Source organism: Oryzias melastigma, linkage group LG18, assembly GCF_002922805.2.
Source record: "Oryzias melastigma strain HK-1 linkage group LG18, ASM292280v2, whole genome shotgun sequence".
NCBI classification, from domain to species: domain Eukaryota; kingdom Metazoa; phylum Chordata; class Actinopteri; order Beloniformes; family Adrianichthyidae; genus Oryzias; species Oryzias melastigma.
The window spans coordinates 986,146-1,003,925 of NC_050529.1; the positions used below are offsets into that span (position 1 = coordinate 986,146).

A 17,780-nucleotide genomic window follows, 5' to 3' on the forward strand; every position below is an offset into this window, starting at 1 on the left:
TACTGTAATGCTAGGAAACACCAGACATGTGATGCTGGAAGTTCATTCTTGAGCGTGCTTTTAGCAAATGTTGTCGCTACCTGATACTAGCGCATGTTCCTACAGTTGAAAGAGTCTTGGGGTGAAATCTCAAAGCCGTTCAAACCTGGTTAATCTTTCTCCGTTGTTCTTCTTTCACAGCTCTGTTCCGATATATGAAAGACTTAATGCTGTAGAATCGTAGCCGGACACAAACCGATCAATTTCTCCTTCAAGATCAGTTTCCAAACGGTTAGCACTTCCTTGTTTCGAAAAGGAAGCTACCCAAAGGTCACTAGCAAATACAAGTTCCTGATTGGTCAGAGTTCAACTGGTTTAACTTTCAACACGTAGTCAGTGGACCTTAAGACTTGGAATACGTTATTGCAAAAGCCAGAAACTTTTCATATAAGTGAGTTTACATAGAAGTGGTTACATTTCTGAGCCTGATGTGAACATTGCTAAAGTGTTTACAATCTTAAAAAGCTTCTTTATGGTTATTGTGAAAACGGTTAAACAGTTAAAATAGTCAAAGTAATGTAGTTAGGAACACAGGTTTGAGGTTTTGGGTTTTAAGCTTAAACGATGTTTTGACTCTATAAAAATCTCTTTTGTGCTACAAATGTGTGAAAGGAACCTGCAGATCATGTGTCAAAGTTAAGGCCCGGGGGCCGGATCCGGCCCTCCAGGTAATTCTATCCGGCCCTCCAGATCATTTTATTTTATTGTTATTAATGACCCGATGTTATCTTGAGCTCATTTCTAACTTGTATAATTTTGACAAAATATATTTTTATGGAGAGTAAAATATTGAAAGTTATTTAAGGTTTAAGTTGATTTATTCTGGAATAATATTCCTGACTTTTTATTATTCAGAATTAGGTTAAAAAGTTGTAGTTTAAAAGTTTAAAAATTGTTATTCTGCAGCTTTTATGACTATTTTAGCATTTACTAAGATTTTTTAGGTTGTTTTAGAGTTTAGATAATATTTCAGTGACATGCTAGCTGCTTTGGCTAAATTAGGCTTTTCTTTTTAAGTTTTTTTTTGTTTGTTTTGGAGTTAGACTAATATTTACTCGTTAGCTATTTTGGCTAATTGAGGCTTTTTTCAGTTTTTTAGAATATTTTGAAGTTTAGCTATTTTTCAGCTACATGCTGGCTGTTTTGTCTAACCTAAGTGTTTTTCTTTTTGAGTTCTTCAGGCTAATTTAGCATTTAGCTAATATTTTAGCTAGCTACCCGCTTCAGCATTTTCAGCTATCAGCATTAACATCTTTAGCAGCCAAATTCAGCTCACATCATTCACACCAGTATTATCTCAGGTAATGTTATATATCTAGTTCATAATTATGATAAAAAGTTACGGTTTTAAAGTTTTAAAAATTTAGTTTTAGAGTGTTCAATAACTGTCCTGTTTGTCCACGACCTAAAGTGTGTTTTGGATTTTGTGTGACTGAGTTTGACACTCCTGCTTCAGATAACGTTTCATTATTTTTGGTTAAAGACAAAACTGTGGTCCAAAGTGTTTAGATGTTCTTCACAAGAAGTCAGCAGCTTCAAACTATAGTGACTGTAATTGACAAGAAAGACTTTTTTTAAATCTTATCTCAAAACTCTCATTTGTTTAGAAAAAGGTAACACCCCCCCCAAAAAAATACAGCCTGTTACTTTCAGATTAAAGGCCGAACCCCCCCCGGCCCAGCAGACAGCATCGTGACCTTCTGGGGTTCACAGACTTGAACGTGCGCTCTCGTCTCTGTGGTGATGATGAGTAAAACTGTGAAATGTTGGTTTCATTTCTCTACCAAAGAGGTTTGGTTGATCTGACTAACCCAGACGATAACTCCATCATGACGACTTCATGGAGGCACAAAAGCTTCTGTATGAGATGGTTTGAACACGTTGAGAGGAGGAACTGGGATGATTTTGATGTGGTTGGAGAAACCAGGAGAGAGGAGGAAGACCAAAGATGAGGTTAGTGGATGTGGAGAACGAGGACAATGCAGAAGATGGAGTCAAACAGACGGAGGAACTCTTGAGCAGAACAGCTAAAAGATCAGAGCAAAGGCAAAGAAAAACTCAACCAAATAAATATCCCAACATTAACATTTTTATGTTGGTCAGAGTTCATTAAACTTACTCTAAGCTCTTTTGGAGAAGGTTTCTGTTAGAAAATCAAATCAGCAAACATCAGACCGGTACTCAGCGGTATAAGTGTAGAACAAACCAGCTCATTGGTTTTATTCACATTTTTAATAAGAACAACACAATCATGATTAAAATAACTTTTCTCTGCTGAGACGAGGCTGAATCAGATCTCTGTGGGAGGGGCTAGTTACTGGCTGCTGTTGTTTGAAAGCAGAAAAAATAACTTACTACGCATGATTCTCCCCAAAGTTTTGCTAATCAGTGTTTTAAAAAAGACTCTAGACGGTTGTTTGGTCCAACAGTAATCTTGACCAAAATGTCAACAGCAAAAAAGGAGAAGTTAAACCGCGGTGACGCATGAGGAGCAGCTCGTAAACATTTGATTCATGTGTGCAACATAAAACTACTGAAATTTTGTAGAAATAATTAGTTAAAACTGCGATATTTGGTCAAAAACTCAAGGCAGAGCAGATTCTGGTGGATTATTTGAACATTTATTGGACACTCTAATACTACATTTTTTTAAATAACTTTTTAACATCATTATGAGCCAGATATATAGCATTACCTGCAAAAATGCTAGTGTGAACGCTGTAATCTGAATATGAAGATGCTAGTGCTGATACTGAAAACGCTGATAGTAATAGCCACCTAAAATATTATCTAAATACCAAATTAGCCTAAAAAAAAAAATAAAAAAAAACTAAGGTTAGTCCAAACTGTTAGCATGTAGCAGAAATATTGCTAAACTGCAAAACAGCCTTAAAAAAATCTTAGTGAGTACCAACATAGTCTAGTAGAATGACAATTTTTAAAACTTTAAACTGTAACTTTTTAACATAATTATGAATAATAAAAATGCAGGAATATTATTCCAGAATTAATCAACTTAAACCTTAAATAACTTTCAATATTTTACTCTCCATAAAAATATATTTTGTCAAATGTATTCAAGTTAGAAATGAGCTCAAGATAACATCAGGTCATTAATAACAATAAAATAAAATGATCTGGAGGGCCGGATCCGGCCCCCGGGCCGTGACTTTGACAGGTGGTTTAGATTGAGCCACAATCAAAATCTGAACAAGTTTTGACGTCAAATATCTACAACTGGAACTGTTGCGTTAAACAATCCGACCATAAAACAAAACTTTGACTAAATTTCTAACCTCAAAACATGTTTTTTTTCCCTAAATTTACCTGATCCTGAATCAACAAAACAGATCATTTTTCTTCTGCTCTTCTTCTCAGATCTCTCAAAGTTTCCCAGCCCCATCGTGAGAACCGCCGCTCTCCAGAAAGTGTGTCAGCCGCTCGGCGGGCGGTTGAAGTCTGCAGACGTGGTAGCGGCGGGCTTTCAGCTGACAGGAAGTCAGTGAGGTTTTGGCACTTCCTGTGCAAGCGGCTTCAACTTTGGGCTTCCTGCGAACTGCACTGCAATTGAATTGCAGTGCAGTGCAGTGCACTGAATTGCTCCAAAGCAAAATAAGTTTCCACATGTCCCTCTAGATCTGACTGTATTACTCATGATTACCCTTTAAATGATTGTTATACTCTTGATTTTTGTTGTATTTTATCTCTACTTTGTTCTTGAACCTGTACAAAGTTTCTGGTAATGATGCCGTTCGCCCCAGATCTATCTTGAAAAAGAGATCTCATCTCAGTGGGACTTCCTGCTAAAATCAATAAATAAAAACTATGACAAATTCAAAACAGAACCCCGCTGAGGGTTCAGATTCTTTAATCTCACCCCTCCAGGTGTTGCTGTTGTTCCCCTCCTGGAGGACAATAGAATCCCCGTCCCAGGACCCCTCAGAGAAACACCAACAAGGCCAATTTTCACTTTGAGTTGGGCCAACCAGGAATTGTGGAAGACTTCCAGTCACCCAGGAGAAGGTCACTCAGCAAAAGGGCAGAAAATGTTGGCCCAAATGGGTTTGTCCACAGTATCCATGGTGGCCCCACCTGTGTTTACCCACCTTGGCTTAAGTGGAAACTCAGTGAGCTGGGTCGCTATCCCCCTGTCCAGGATCCAGTAGACCCTTGGGGCCAGTCCCTGCCTTCCTGGCTGGGGGGCGCTCACCTGTGAACCCCAACGCCACGCCTGTCCTCAGAGTGGGGCACCAGTGAACCATGATCTATGTTTTATCTTCTCATAAGAGTGTTCTGACCCGTTTTGATCAGTTACCCGGACAGACCCCTCCACCACGATCAGGTGGAGGTTCATGGGTAATTTCCTCTGAGCTACAAATGTTCACCATGAAACGTCTCAGTTACCTTATTCTGACTCTCCTCAAACACCTGAGGGGACTGTGGCGCCCCCTGCTGACAGAGGAGGTTCATTGCAGGACAGAGTTCTTCATTTAAACAGAATGTTCATGTTAAGGTTAAGAAACACATTAATAAATATATTTTTGGTTTATTTTGAGTTTTTGTTAATTTGAATGAAAACCTTGTGTTCAAAGTTTAACTAAACAAAAAAATGATGTTTTTGTTTTAGAATCAACATTCAGCAGCATTTTAATTATTAACATTTATTAATGTAAATATAAAAAAAATGTTTTTTTCTCTGAAAACATAAAAAACACTTTTTTATACCTGGAAATAAATTCGGGGATCAACGGATGAAAGACTGTTTAGAAGTTTGTGGTTTGAAAAATAATTCAAACGATTGAGAAATGACCAAAAACAAAATCAGCAAATTTTCACTTTTATGGTTTTATTTAAGTGAAACAAACATTTATCAAACATTTATCTGATTCTATTATTCACTTTGAAAAAACCTGCTAAAATAAATGTTTTCACTGAAAAGAAAAACACATTAAATGAAATAAATATTAACTTTAAGAGCTTAAAGGTGAAAATAAACATGATAATAAAACAAATAAAGAATACATTTGTTCATTTTTTTCACCGTGGAGTACAAAAAACTCCAGAACTATTTTTTTAAAATGACTAAAATAATATCATAAACGTTTTTCAGAGACATTTAGTCAGATATTAGATTATAAACTGATGGTTCGGTTGAACTTCCGCTTCATCCTGAACTTCATCAGGTTTTCCGGCTGCAGTTTCTCCATGAAGCCACAGAAGTTCCGGACAAACATCTCATGATGGATGTTGTTCTGCTCCTCCTCCTCTTCTCTGTATCGGTATCGGTGCTCATGTCCGTGCGCGTGCTCGCAGAAAGCTGATAAAAAGCCGCGCACGCTCTCCCGCGCGCCTCACCTGTCCGCGCAGCAGCGACCAGAGCGCAGCGTCCGCGGCTTCAGTTTCCAGGTGAGTTTCTTCTTCCGGAGGTTCTGTTCACCTGCAGCGCTTTGGCTCCGCCTCTTCTCCGGACAAGTCATCCTGCAGACAGGTGCGGTTCTGGTCTGCAGGATCTGGACCGGCCTGATCCCGCTTTGGTGGAGATGTCATGAAACTGCAGATCTTCACCGAATCAGGGAGTGAAGACACAAGCAGCTGGTTTGGGATGAGGTTCTGAGTCCGGTCCAAACTCAGAATCTGATCCATCAAATCCTGCTGCACTCCCTTCAGGGACCTCTGGTACCGCCCAGGTGGGTCTAGAGGTTCTGGTCATGGTCAAAGTGGACCACAGAACCCTGCAGGTCATTTCTATCTCCTCAAACCAGACCCGGTTCTGCTGCTCCTCCACAGTCATGCAGGGTTTGGTTCTGATCCTGGGACTCCTGGTCCTGGTCTGTTCTCCACACGTGGAGCCACGGGTCCAGCTGAACTCTATCAGAACCGTGGTCCTTCGGGAAGGTCCAGCCGTCCCGGCCAACAGGAGCTCATGGGAGTCCAGCCTGGACCTGAAGGTGAGAGCTCCACGTCTACATCAAAACAGACGGCTTCAGGTCCAAAAGACTCATGACACGGGTCAACTGACCAGAACCAAGACAGAACATTCAGTAATTCATGTCAGAGTCTGAGAGGATAAAAACGACTTAAAACGGGATTCAGATTATGAGATTTGATGGTTTCTGAACTGAATCTCTGATCAGAACTTTGTAAATCTTTTCCTGAAAAGGATTTTCAGAACTTCCAGTAGAAAATATTGAACTGAACTCCACAGATGCTTCAGAAACGTTTGAAACTTTATTTTAATGTTCATATTCTCTCTGCTTGTGTGTAAATTCACTCACTGTTCATCGAGTCAGACGAGTCTCTGAATCTACAATCCAACATCCAGAGTCCTGGAAATTTCCCAGAAGTCTTTGCAAAAATTCAGTGCATATCAATGCTCCCTAGATTGGAGATTATAGACCAGAATGCATTGTGTTTGAACAGATTTTCATGTGGAAAAAATGTAATTTTTCATGCACTATTCATGTTTTCATCATTAGAACTCCATGGATTCATTCACTGTTTCTGTGAAATATTCAGATTTATTAGATTTTTACTTTAGGAAATCTGTGACGTCAAATTTATTATTTTAAAAAATATATTTATATTAGTGAGGATGTGTTTGAATTGCGTTAACCATTAAATACTTGAGTTTTAGCTCCTATGTTTACAACCATTCAAACATTTAACATAATTTTATGTGTTTCCGATGCAGAGAAAAGTCGTTTTGCGATGTATGCACCACTTTACATTAAAAAGATGTTCAGAATCCGCTGATTTATGGTGTCATGTGGTCAAAGACCGTGTTTTATTTGTGTCTCTGGTGATCGTTCAGGTACTAAAGGGTTAAAAACAGAGCACTGGATAGTACCGCCTTATATAGCAGATACTAGAAAAACTCTTAAAAACCTTCATTAAAGAACAACCGTGCGACTTGTTAGTGAGTGAATCCTGGTTGTGTTTAGTGTTGATTCAGTTTTGAGATCTCCGCTGACTCCTCTGACTAAATATGCTAACGCTGCTAATGTGTAGCATTTTGGGACTTCTTTTTTTTTTACTTTTTTTGTGTGTAGCTAATAAAATTGAGCGTTAGCATAGCCAGAGTAATGTTTATTTTAGCAGAATCTGTTGCAAACAAGGTGGGGAGGTGCTGTGATAACGCTAACGTGGCTAATGCGGCTAACGTGTGGCATTGTGGGATTGTTTTTTCTACTTATTTTCTCGTTTTTTACTAATAAAGTTAGGAGTTAGCGTAATGATTGTTTCAAAGGAATCAGTCCGTTTTTTAACATGTCGCAAACAATCTTGGGAGGTACAATTATTGTGATAATGCTAATGTGGCTAATGCTGCTAATGTTTGGGGTTTTTGTTGTAACGTGGCTAATGTGTAGCATTGTAAGACTATTTTATACTTATTTTTACATGTTACTGAGTTGGTAGTTAGAGTGGTCACAGTAACTTTTATTTCAATCTGTTTATGTGTTGCAACAAAGGTTGGGAGGATCAATTATTGTGATTACACGAAAGTGGCTAATGTGGCTAACGTGTAGCATTGTGGGACTTTTTTTTCTACTTATCTTCAGGTGTAAAAATAAAGTTGAAAGTAAGAATAGTCACAGTAACCTTTGTTTTCACTGAATCAGTTTGTGTACAGAGCGTAAAAAGATTGGGAGCTACAATTATTGTGATTACGCTAACATGGCTAAAGCTTCTAACGCAGAAAACATTTAGCGTGTTCCAAACAAAATCAAGAGTCATGTGAGTCATGTTAATAGTGCGACTAACAGATGGAGTTATCTCTGACACGCTACACTTCCTTAAAGCTCCTCACAGTTTGGTTCACGCTTTACATCGTAAAAATACGCTAATCTTTGAGAAGGAAATCCAGACACAGCCTCGCCGATGCTTTTATTTTGTAGTTTCTGGAATCTGTTTTTCTTCCTGCAGCTCCATCAGTGCATGAGCGACCTCGAGTGTTCTGAGGGAAGCTTCTGCCACATTCCCGCCACAGGCCCCGCCCACTCCCGCTGCAGGACCTGCCGCAGGAGCGGCAAGCGTTGCCTTAGAGACGGCATGTGTTGCCGTGACAACCGCTGCCTCAACAGTAAGGTTACGTCTCCGAGGATCCCCGAGTCTTCAGTTGAGGCTACGGCGTTCTCATTTCCTGTTTTTGATCGTATTTTTGTCAGATGTTTGCGTTCCCGACGCGGCGGCTGCTCAGAGCATCCCAGACGCTGACGGGGAGATGAAGATGAAGGGATGGAGACAGAGGAAGAGGATGAACATCAAAGGAGCTTCTAGTAAAGGTGGAACTTTTTCAGGTTTCTGAGGAGTTTAAATTAAAAAATAACTTGAATTGATGAAAAATGAGTTCTTTAATAATAAACCCTTTAAATTGTGATTATTTCTGAGTAAACATTCTTGAGATAAAGAACAACCTCTGGACCGTCATCCTGGATGTGACGAACCCGGCGTGCTGTGTCTGCAGGTCAGGTCGGGGACCCGTGCCTGCGCTCGTCTGACTGCTCGGGGGGGCTGTGCTGCGCTCGCCACTTCTGGACGCGCATCTGCAAGCCGCTGCTGCAGGAGGGGCAGGTGTGCACGCGGCAGCGCCGGAAGGGCCACGCCGGCCTGGAGCTGTTCCAGCGCTGCTCCTGCGGCGGCGGGCTCGGCTGCCGGGTCATGCAGGACCCCCGCCTGCAGCCTCCGCCCTCCTCTCTGCTGCTCGCCGAGGCGACCCGCTCCAAATTCACGGCGTCGTCCTCCACCTTCAGGTCAAAGTCAGCGAGCACGAGGCTGCACGTGTGCCAGAAGATCTGAGAGAGAACGGTCCTACCTGCAGAAAGCATGAACCTTTAGGAAAGAGGTCACCCCCTCCCCCACAGGGCCGGTTTCTGGATGCTAATCAACTTCCTTTCGGGCAGCTCTGATACACAAACGGAGCTGGAGTCTCTGAGGTTCAGATCGGGTTCCTCCAGCCGTCTAGACTAACAGAAACTGCTTCAGAATCCAGTTTGACTCCATTTCTCCTGAATCTGCAGACCTTTGACTCTTATTTTGAAAATCCCTCAACCGAATTTGTCTGTGGAGAGTTCCTGAATCTACGTTGTTTCTGTCAATAAACAGATTGAAGTGAATTCTTGCATTGATTTTCTTTAGAGTAAATAAACATGATTGAAATGTAAAAATAATATGAATTTCCATAAACTGAAACCATCCAGAAGGTTCTGTCTGGTCTTCTTTCTTTGCTCTTCTCCATAGAAATGTAATTTTCTTTCAAACTAAATCATTTTTTGTTTTTTTGCTGAAAATGTATTTATTTGTTGAGAAATTTTCCACTTTTTCCTTGAATCACATATTTATGTTGATGTTTTATCAATAAACACATTTTAAACTGTTGTTGAACCAATAATTTGTATGTTAATAAACTTTATTTAAAACCACTAAATGAATGAACAGAGTAACTAAAGTGAATTTGTTCAACTTTTTCAGATTCGATCTTTTATTTTTTGCTTTTAAAGTTCAGAAATGCTGAAAAACACTGAGAATGTGTTTGAAATCATAAATTAAGAACCAAGTTTTGAAAAATACCAGTGACTGTATATGAGAACTGGACTGAGTGACTCCTCCCCACAGAATCCCAAACAGGAAGTGGCTCCAAGAAGCCAAAATCCCATTGACTTCTGTGTAGAAATAAACAGCTGTTCCTCAGCTAATAAACATTCTGGCTCTGATTCATTTTTTACCCTAAGAAACCATTTGGATCATATTAATAAACATAAACTCATTAGCATGATCCAAACTTTCCTTTAATTATCTTTGTATAAATCTGGTCCATGTTTTCTGCCCTGTAGTTCACCATTATTCCACTAGGGGCAGTAGAAGGACTTATTTGGTCATTTCAACATGGCTGCATCTATAAAATCTAATTTTTTTGTTTCTAATGTTAAAATCTTAGCTTAACATGTTCTTGATAATCCTCTTTTTTCCATATTCTGTAGATATCCAGAGCTCGATCAGAGAAACTAAACATCTTGTTTGACCCTTAAAGCTCTGAAGGTCGAGAAACTCAAATGAAACATTATTGAGCCAATCACGATCAAGAAGACATAAAACGTAGAACGTCCTGGAGGTCACGTTATTGACTTATGACAGGAGCCTGTGAGCTGGTTTGAACTGGTTCCACATTTGTCCCACAGCCAGACTTTGGACACGTTTAATCTAATCTGAAGGAAACTGTACCAACCATTTGTCTCCTGATCCATCCTGGTCACTCCAAAGAGGACCTCAACATCTTCATCTCTGCTGTCTCTGGCTCCGCCTCCTGGTTCTGCTTCAGTCTCTCTGGACTGTTCACCCTGTAACGTGATGACCTTTCTCTACTCTTCTGCCCCAGAACATCCTGATTCTGTCGATCATTTGTTGTTAGTGATTCCATGTCTAACAGGAATAAAACCAGCTGTTGTTGTTGTACCTTTAAGCTCTTGGTAGTCTTTGATGTTGGAGTCAGGATGTAACATGGGGGCTCGTCCGGGATACTCTAGATCCAGGTTTGTGGTGCATTGTTGTGAGCGAGTGTGAGTTATTTAGTGAGATTGTTTGTGGTGTCTAGTTTGGGTTAGAATAGGGAGTGTTTGGTCATTTTGGTCATTTGTTCCTTTGTCTTCTTTAGTTTTGAACCCTGAGGACTTAGTCGTCCTTCTGGAACATCTCCTGCTTCTCCCGTCCTCTCAGAGTTCCACTTTTCTACCTATTTCCTCATAATAAACTCCTGAACTTTTCAGTCCGGTTTCACTGGTCCCTCAGAGTTGTGTCAGAAGGTTCTTGGAGTCCGAACTTCAGCTTCTCCTGGTGGATCAACGGGTAAAGGTGCTCTCCATCTGTGATGTTCTATCAAAGCAGTCCAGATGTGGAACAGAGTTCTGCCAAACAGCTGGTTCTTTTATCATTTAGATGTTCCTGAATCTTCTGTGATGTTCTCTGAATAGATCAGATGTCTGAACAACTTCAATCAACCGGAAGCTTCTCTGGATTATTCATCTCTACACTCTGATCTTCATTTATGAATTTCTTTAGATGACAGAGTTCATCCACCTCCTAAACTCCTGGTTCCACTGAACCTGGATGAAGATATTGAGGAGATATGTGGTTCTATTGGACCAGTTCAGCTTTAGAACCTGAAGAAACTGAGAAGAGCAACTTTTATGGATTCTGTTGCTCGATTAACCATCTTCTAAACAGGTTCAGATGATTAATCCATCATGACTTTTAGATATTCACTAAAGTTCCTCCAGGAACCAGAAACCAGGACAGACAGGAAACAGAGAAGTGGAGCTTCAGATCTCCAGTGCTGCACTGGTTGGACTGTTTGATCCTTCAGGGCTTCCGTACATCATCGTCTCCTCCTGCTGGCAGTCGGTAGTCCGTCATCCAGAACTGTTCCTCACCAGATACGGATCTTTGAGAAGGATCACTGACACCTGTCCTTCCTGGTCTGTGGTTGACAGGTGTGGGTCAGACTGTTCCTGCGTCGATGACATTTATCCAGGCGGGGGTCGTCTCCGATGACCTTCAGCCATGTTCCCCAGCTTCCTGCTCTGCGTGGGTCACCTATCTGCTTTGCTTTCGCCGGTCCGCCTGCGTTTCCCCGTTCCTGAATGTCACACCTGTGCTTACCTGTCCTGATCGGATCTGTGGTGGGAAGCAGCTCGTCCTTCTGGAGTGTTATCAGGTTTGACTCTTCTTCAGGACAGGTCACTCGTTCACCGTCAGACAGGTGGAGGGACGACGGCTTTACTGTTTATAACGTGTTCTTGTGGCTTTTTCTGATGATGGAGCACAAATATGATGGAAACTGAGCTTGAAGGTGAAGGTGGGATGCACCAAGGATCAGCTTTGAGCTCCTTCTGGTTACCATGGTGATGGATAGGTTAACACGAGGTTAGACAGGAATCATCATGTATGCAGATGATACTGTGATGTGTAGTGAGAGCAGAAAACATCTGGAGATTTCTTTATTCAAATTGGTGTCAATCAGGAGCAGATAAAAAAAATATTTTTTAAAAAGTTTGCATTAGTGATGTAGAAAAGCTCACTGCTCCGCCCCTTTCTGATACATCCACTTGCACACAAATAAATCTATGAACGTCCATGTTTTCCTCATTTTTGTTTCAATGAGGGGCTGTAAGCGAGCAGGACAGATTGTAAATAGAGAGGTCTCAGTTATGCGGAATACATGGGGGGGGGGTATTCTGTGCCAAAGTCAGAGGTGAATTTTTGATCAACTCCTACCGCTCTGCAAAAACTGTCCTAAAAAATGACTCAAGGACTTTAACTTTTGTCTAAAAACATCATCATCATGTGGCCTTGTGGTAGAGTGTCCGCCCTGAGATTGGAAGGTCGTGGGTTCAAATCCCAGCCGAGTCATACCAAAGACTTTAAAAATGGGACCCAGTGCCTCCCTGCTTGACACTCAGCATTAAGGAGTTGGACTGGGGGGTTAAACCACCAAATGGTTCCCGAGTGCGGCTGTGTCTGCAGCTCACCGCTCCCCCAGGGGAGGGGTCAAATGCGGAGAACAAATTTCACACACTTAGGTGCGTGACAAATAGTGGGACTTTAACTTTAAAAGACCACCAGGAAGTGGGACTTTCAAAATTTGAGCTGTAATGAGTTTTTTAAAATCTAGGATATTTATGGTCTGTTCCATGAAAAATATAAACAAATACTTGTGGCGTCCAACATAATTTGTGATCTTATAAATATAGTAGAGTGTGGCAAAAATTTTACTCCAGGCATTTTAATTATCACTCTAAATCCAGAATAATGTAAATAATCTAAACAAACCGAATCCACTTCTGCCACAGAAGGTAAATTTATCTTCAAAGTAAAGCATCGATGAAGGTTCTGATTGTCATTGTTAATTTTTTTAGTGTTCGTAGATTAAAAAAAAGTCAGAACTTCAATTTAATAAAATGATTTTGAAAAACTGATTTTGTTTTAAACATATTGACAATTTTATTAAAAAATGTAATCAAATTAAAGGTTGTCAAGAACAGTTTAGATTCAGAACAAAAACATCTAGTTCATATACTCTTACAAACAAATAATTTGGGCAAAACACAGAAAGATAGAAAAATAAATATTGTTTCCCTGTAACCGATTAAGACTATTAACCTATAATTAATCTTAAATTATTATGTGTATGCTGAAATGTAGATTTTTTTTGTTTCTTTCGTTGTTCATTTCATTTGGTTTTTATTTTGTTTTATTTTCCTTTTATTTCTTTTTATAAGCGACAGTCTTAAATAGGTTAAGCTAAAAATTGAATTTTTTTTTTTTATTCTGGTAAATAATTTTGTTAACTAATTTCAGTGTCCCTCTGTCTCCCTCTGCTGGTCATTTTCGTTACTGCATTCTTCTCGTCTTTTCCGCTGATGGTTTTATTGGTCTCCACAACTTTTGCTCAAACCGATAAACATTTATTTCTTTCTAAATGTTTGTATTTTTATTGTTGATTCTGATCTAAATCAGAGTATAAATTATGCTTTTAATGTTTATACATCCAGTAAATATTCTTGTGTTTTGATCTGTGAATATTTGGCCTTAATCCTGTAAGTAACGATCACAGCTCTCATCAACACTGAGGAATGATCCTCCACTCACATTTCTCCTCTAAAATGTTTTACTTTCACATCATTTCCAGCGTTTTGGTTCCCGATCAACGAGGTTTCTGTGATCCGGTTGTAAACCGTGAAGCTGATCTGTTTCTTTGTTTAAGATGAGAGTTTATGGCCGAGTGAAAGTCCAACACGTTCTGACCAACACGCCTCACAGTTCTGTGTTTATGGTTCTACAGCAGGATGGGTTCTGGAGTAAAAGAACACAGATCGGACCAAATGATTCTGAGGCTCCTTCAAAACCAGTCGAGGTCTCCATCTCCTGACTCCACTGCTGTCACCTGACAGTCAGAGGTGTTTTATGGTGTAATCTGTAGAAATACAGAGTAAGCTAACTGCAGGATGATTGTGTTTTATGACCCAATAAACATGAGCGGCGACCGAGCCGACCGGTTACTCTTTAACCAGGAGACCAGCAGATTCCACATCGACCGATCCAGGAACTGAGTCTGTTCTCTGCAGCCGTGGAGGTAGGAGACCATCGCTTTGGTTCTGTCAAAAAGCTTTTTGTGTTTGTCCTAAACTGGTTTATGATCATTTACAGTCGGGTTTTGTTGTAGCGTCAAATAGTAAAACTACAAAACTTTTCATTTTTTTTGTAGACTTTGTTCTTTTTCTTTTCTTCTGCTTCACATCCTGATTTTCTGTTTAATCTTAACCACTGCTGTAAACCGTTGTAAACCGCTGTAAACTGCTGTAAAAACTTTCTCCGATTGGTTCTGTGTTGCTCAGATGGATCCCAGCGTCGACGACGGTCTCCATGCCAACAGCCTCACAAACATCCTGAGGACGTTGGGTTCCCGCAAAGCCGACGGATCCCAGAGAGCACTGGTCCTAAACGTACTGTTGCTAGGAGACAAGCAGAGTGGGCGGAGCTCCGTGGGGAACGCTCTGATTGGTCAGTTCTTCTTCGTGGACTCTTAACGCTGACAGATAGTTTGAGTATTGATGAGGGATTTCCTCTATCAACAGGTGGAAACGAGTTCCAAACCGGCGTTTCCACGGCGACACAGTCTCAGCTTCTAAGTCACAATTTTCCGAAGTTCTTTCGGAGGCAGGGAGCAGAAACGGATTTGGTGCTGAGAGTAATGGACACGCCCCCTTTGAAGGCCCGCCCTCCGAGTCTGCAGACGTTCTGTCTCGAAGGCGTCCATGTCCTGGTGGTTGTGGCGAGAGTGGACCGCCCGTGTAGCGCACACGTGCAGAAGCTAGCCGCGGTACGTACCAAAACCTTCACCTGTGGACTGGCTTCCACTCCTGACTTTGTTCTTTTGTGTCTCGTGATTTTCAGAACCTCCTCGGTCCAGATTGGCGTCAACACACTCTAATCGTCTTCACGCACGCTGACTATCTTAAAGAGGCGGGGCTTAGCCAGTCGGACTACCTCAATCAGACTGCTGACTGGATGAGAGTCCTGTCCAAGGAGGTTAGGGGCGGAGTCTGTTTCCTGGACAACAGAAGCGATTGGCCGATAATCCTGGGTCAGCCCCTCAGAGACCAACTCCTCCGACTGTCAGCCGCCAACCATCACCGAGCTCTGAGGGTCCGGACGGACGCCGAAGGAGACCTGTGACGGGCTGAAGAGAAACTCGCCGTCTTTACGCTTTAGTCTCTTTAACACTTTAAACTCCTCGTGTTTCGCTCCTGTAAACAGTGATTATCGTGAGAAACAAAGAACCGAAGTCTTTACCATCGAAACATCTGGAAGATCTCCTGGACGTGAAGATGTAATGTAAATGCCTAACCCGTGCCTGGTCTGTGTCTGGGACCACATCTGGAACCGCTATCCATCTGCGTCTGGTTCTGGGTTAAGGTTAGGATTCTGGTGCAGTCTACATCCCGATACCGGTACTCTAACCCTAGCCTGATCCGCATCTGGTACCGATCCGCATCTGGTACTGGGTTAAGGTTAGGGTTAGGATTCTGGTGCAGTCCACTTCCCGATACCGGTACTCTAACCCTAGCCTGGTCCAGATCTGGTACCGATCTGCATCTGGTACTGGGTTAAGGTTAGGGTTAGGATTCTGGTGCAGTCCACATCCTGATACTGGTATCCTAACCCGGTACCCTAACCCAAGCCTGGTCCGCGTCTGGTACAGATCTGCATCTGGTACGGATCCCCGCCCTGTGGCGATCCACTACTGGTACTGGGTTAAGATTAGGGATAAGATTCTGGTGTGGTCCACATCCTGATACCGGTATCCTAACCCGATACCCTAACCCAAGCCTGGTCCCCATCTGGTACATTTTTTTTTTTTTTTTTAGAAGAATAAATTCCTGTTTAAACTGGAATTCTGTAATCTGTTGTTTGTTTGATGTTCTCTGCTTTTAGGAACAGAAAAAGTGATTCTGTCTTAAATAAACGTGTCTTTATTCTGACAGAATTGTTTGGTATTTCAGTCTCCGTTCTCTGTTCGTTTAAACGCTTCACATTCAGACAGATTTGACCCAAACTGAACCAGACTCGTTCATTCGTCTCTACACAACAAAAACACTTTTTTAATCGTTTTTCTGATGTTCAGCAGTTTTTTTCTCCTCCGGTTCTGCAGGATTTCTGCACCAGAACCCCGTCGGTCGGATCTATCTGATGGTACAGCTGACGAGGGAGGGGGCACGGCACAGCCCCTTCCCCTTCACCTCGAACGCACAGCCTTTGTAGTTGGCCACGCCCCTGCAGTCCACCTGCAGGTCGGGCTTCAGCAGCTCCCAGACCCGCTCTTTGGACTGCAGCTCCCGGTCCGGTTCACCTGAGCCCATAGAGACGGGAAAATAAAAGAGAGAAAGTGGGAGGAGCCTCAGCGATAATGACAGTATTGATGTTGCCATGGTTACCAGGGTAGCTGAGGAAGGTGACTCTGTCGCCTGGGGCGGAGCCAGTGGGGGGGACCAGCATCTCTACATCGTCATCGGAGGCGGAGCAACACAGGAGGCGGGCCTGGGAGACCACGCCCCTCAATTTAGAAGCTTTGACGTTGCACAAAACCACCACCAGGGGGCCCTGAAGAAGTTCAGAGTATTTCACTTTACTGATTTTAATTCAAACAAAAAAGACAGCAAATGTGAGAAACAAATAATTTCAGTTAAAAAAAAAATACAATTACAGTTATACTTTTTGAATAAAAAGCCAAATAAGGTTAGCATAATGCTAAAAGGTTAGCTTGACCCCAAATTAAGCAAAAAAATGTTTAAAAAAAGCTGAACTTTTAGTCTTAGATTAGGTGTTTCTGCGGTGAGGGGGCGTGGTCACCTCCTCCAGGTGCGTCTCCCCGCCCAGCTTGCTGACGACCCTTCGGGGGTCATTTTCTCCCACGTCGACCTCCTGGACGCTCAGGACGTCGCTCAGCGGGTGTGGCCGGACGCTGAGGATCCGCCCCACTCGCAGGTCCAGACGCGAGGCGTCCACGCGGGGCTCCGCCCCCAGGCGGAAGGCCTCAGAGGTGGGAGGAGCTGAAACAGAGCGACGAAGAGCGTCAGCTGATCTTTTAAGGTCCCGGTTCTTCGCTCGTCCGTTCTCACCTCGCCGTTCTCCTCTTCGTCTCCGCCCCCGTCGGTCCCTCCCCTCGGATGAAGAGGGATTGAGAGGTTGGTCGGCGGTTTTGGGAGAAGATTGCTCAGTTAGCAGGCTACGGCCGTTTGGGGGCGGGGCTTGTGATAGCGAAGCTTTGCCTGGAAATATCAAACATGAGCAATTTTGCATTTAAAGAATATTTAAAAACGAGTGATGGACATGTGGTTAACGGAAGGCGTACCAGCTCGCCGTTTCTTCTCCTGCTTGTCCTGCAGCTGAGATCGCAGCTGCTCGATGTCGCTTTTCAGTTTGGCGTTTTCAACCAGCAGCTTCTTCTGCTCTCTGATCGACGCCTGCAGCACTGGAAACATGCAGTGTCGTTTTCAGCCACTAGGGGGAGCAGCTTATCATGATGACATTTGTGACATTGTCATTCTGATAGCTTTTTAGACTGTTTTGGAGTTTAGCTAATATTTCAGCTACATGCTAGCTGTTTTGGCTAATTTAGGATTTTTTTTTCTTTTTTTTCAGCAATTTTGAAGTCTGGCTATTTTTTCAGCTACATGCTAGCTGTTAGG

General features: G+C 42.1%; 4 protein-coding genes across 7 annotated transcripts in view; 2 read left to right on the top strand and 2 right to left on the bottom strand.

The window, feature by feature from the left end:
- LOC112155808 (calcium uniporter protein, mitochondrial) overlaps window positions 1-250 on the bottom strand; it is a 14,945-nt gene extending 14,695 nt beyond the window's left edge. Inside the window, exon 1 of the mRNA XM_036216576.1 lies at window positions 146-250. The gene's annotated coding sequence lies outside the window, so the exon portion shown is untranslated. The remainder of the gene's footprint in view (window positions 1-145) is intronic.
- Window positions 251-5,374: 5,124 nt separating this feature from the next.
- Window positions 5,375-9,148, top strand: LOC112155811 (dickkopf-related protein 2). The gene is made up of 5 exons (XM_024287762.2): window positions 5,375-5,445; window positions 5,827-5,987; window positions 7,963-8,119; window positions 8,205-8,321; window positions 8,504-9,148. Exons 2-5 carry the CDS (start codon window positions 5,829-5,831, stop codon window positions 8,833-8,835), a joined length of 765 nt encoding a protein of 254 aa, XP_024143530.1. The 5' UTR covers window positions 5,375-5,445; window positions 5,827-5,828; the 3' UTR covers window positions 8,836-9,148.
- Window positions 9,149-12,938: 3,790 nt separating this feature from the next.
- LOC112155814 (GTPase IMAP family member GIMD1) lies at window positions 12,939-15,824 on the top strand. Of its 3 annotated transcripts, none has more exons than XR_002920849.2 (5): window positions 12,939-14,164; window positions 14,427-14,592; window positions 14,667-14,911; window positions 14,986-15,507; window positions 15,704-15,824. XR_002920849.2 is itself a non-coding variant. In XM_024287764.2 (4 exons), exons 2-4 carry the CDS (start codon window positions 14,427-14,429, stop codon window positions 15,265-15,267), a joined length of 693 nt encoding a protein of 230 aa, XP_024143532.1. In that variant the 5' UTR covers window positions 12,939-14,164; the 3' UTR covers window positions 15,268-15,810. The 3 variants fall into 3 exon arrangements, 1 of the variants encoding a protein (XP_024143532.1); XR_002920848.2 differs by having other exon boundaries at window positions 15,603-15,810; XM_024287764.2 differs by having other exon boundaries at window positions 14,986-15,810.
- Window positions 15,825-16,048: 224 nt separating this feature from the next.
- The window catches only part of aimp1b (aminoacyl tRNA synthetase complex interacting multifunctional protein 1b), a 9,575-nt gene continuing 7,843 nt past the window's right edge, over window positions 16,049-17,780 (bottom strand). For both annotated transcript variants that reach the window (XM_024287759.2, XM_024287758.1), the window contains 5 exons: window positions 17,444-17,563; window positions 17,211-17,360; window positions 16,942-17,141; window positions 16,527-16,692; window positions 16,049-16,441 (listed from right to left, as the gene is read on the bottom strand). In XM_024287759.2, coding sequence (XP_024143527.1) covers window positions 16,275-16,441; window positions 16,527-16,692; window positions 16,942-17,141; window positions 17,211-17,360; window positions 17,444-17,563 — 803 coding nt within the window. In that variant the 3' untranslated portion in view covers window positions 16,049-16,274. The remainder of the gene's footprint in view (window positions 16,442-16,526; window positions 16,693-16,941; window positions 17,142-17,210; window positions 17,361-17,443; window positions 17,564-17,780) is intronic.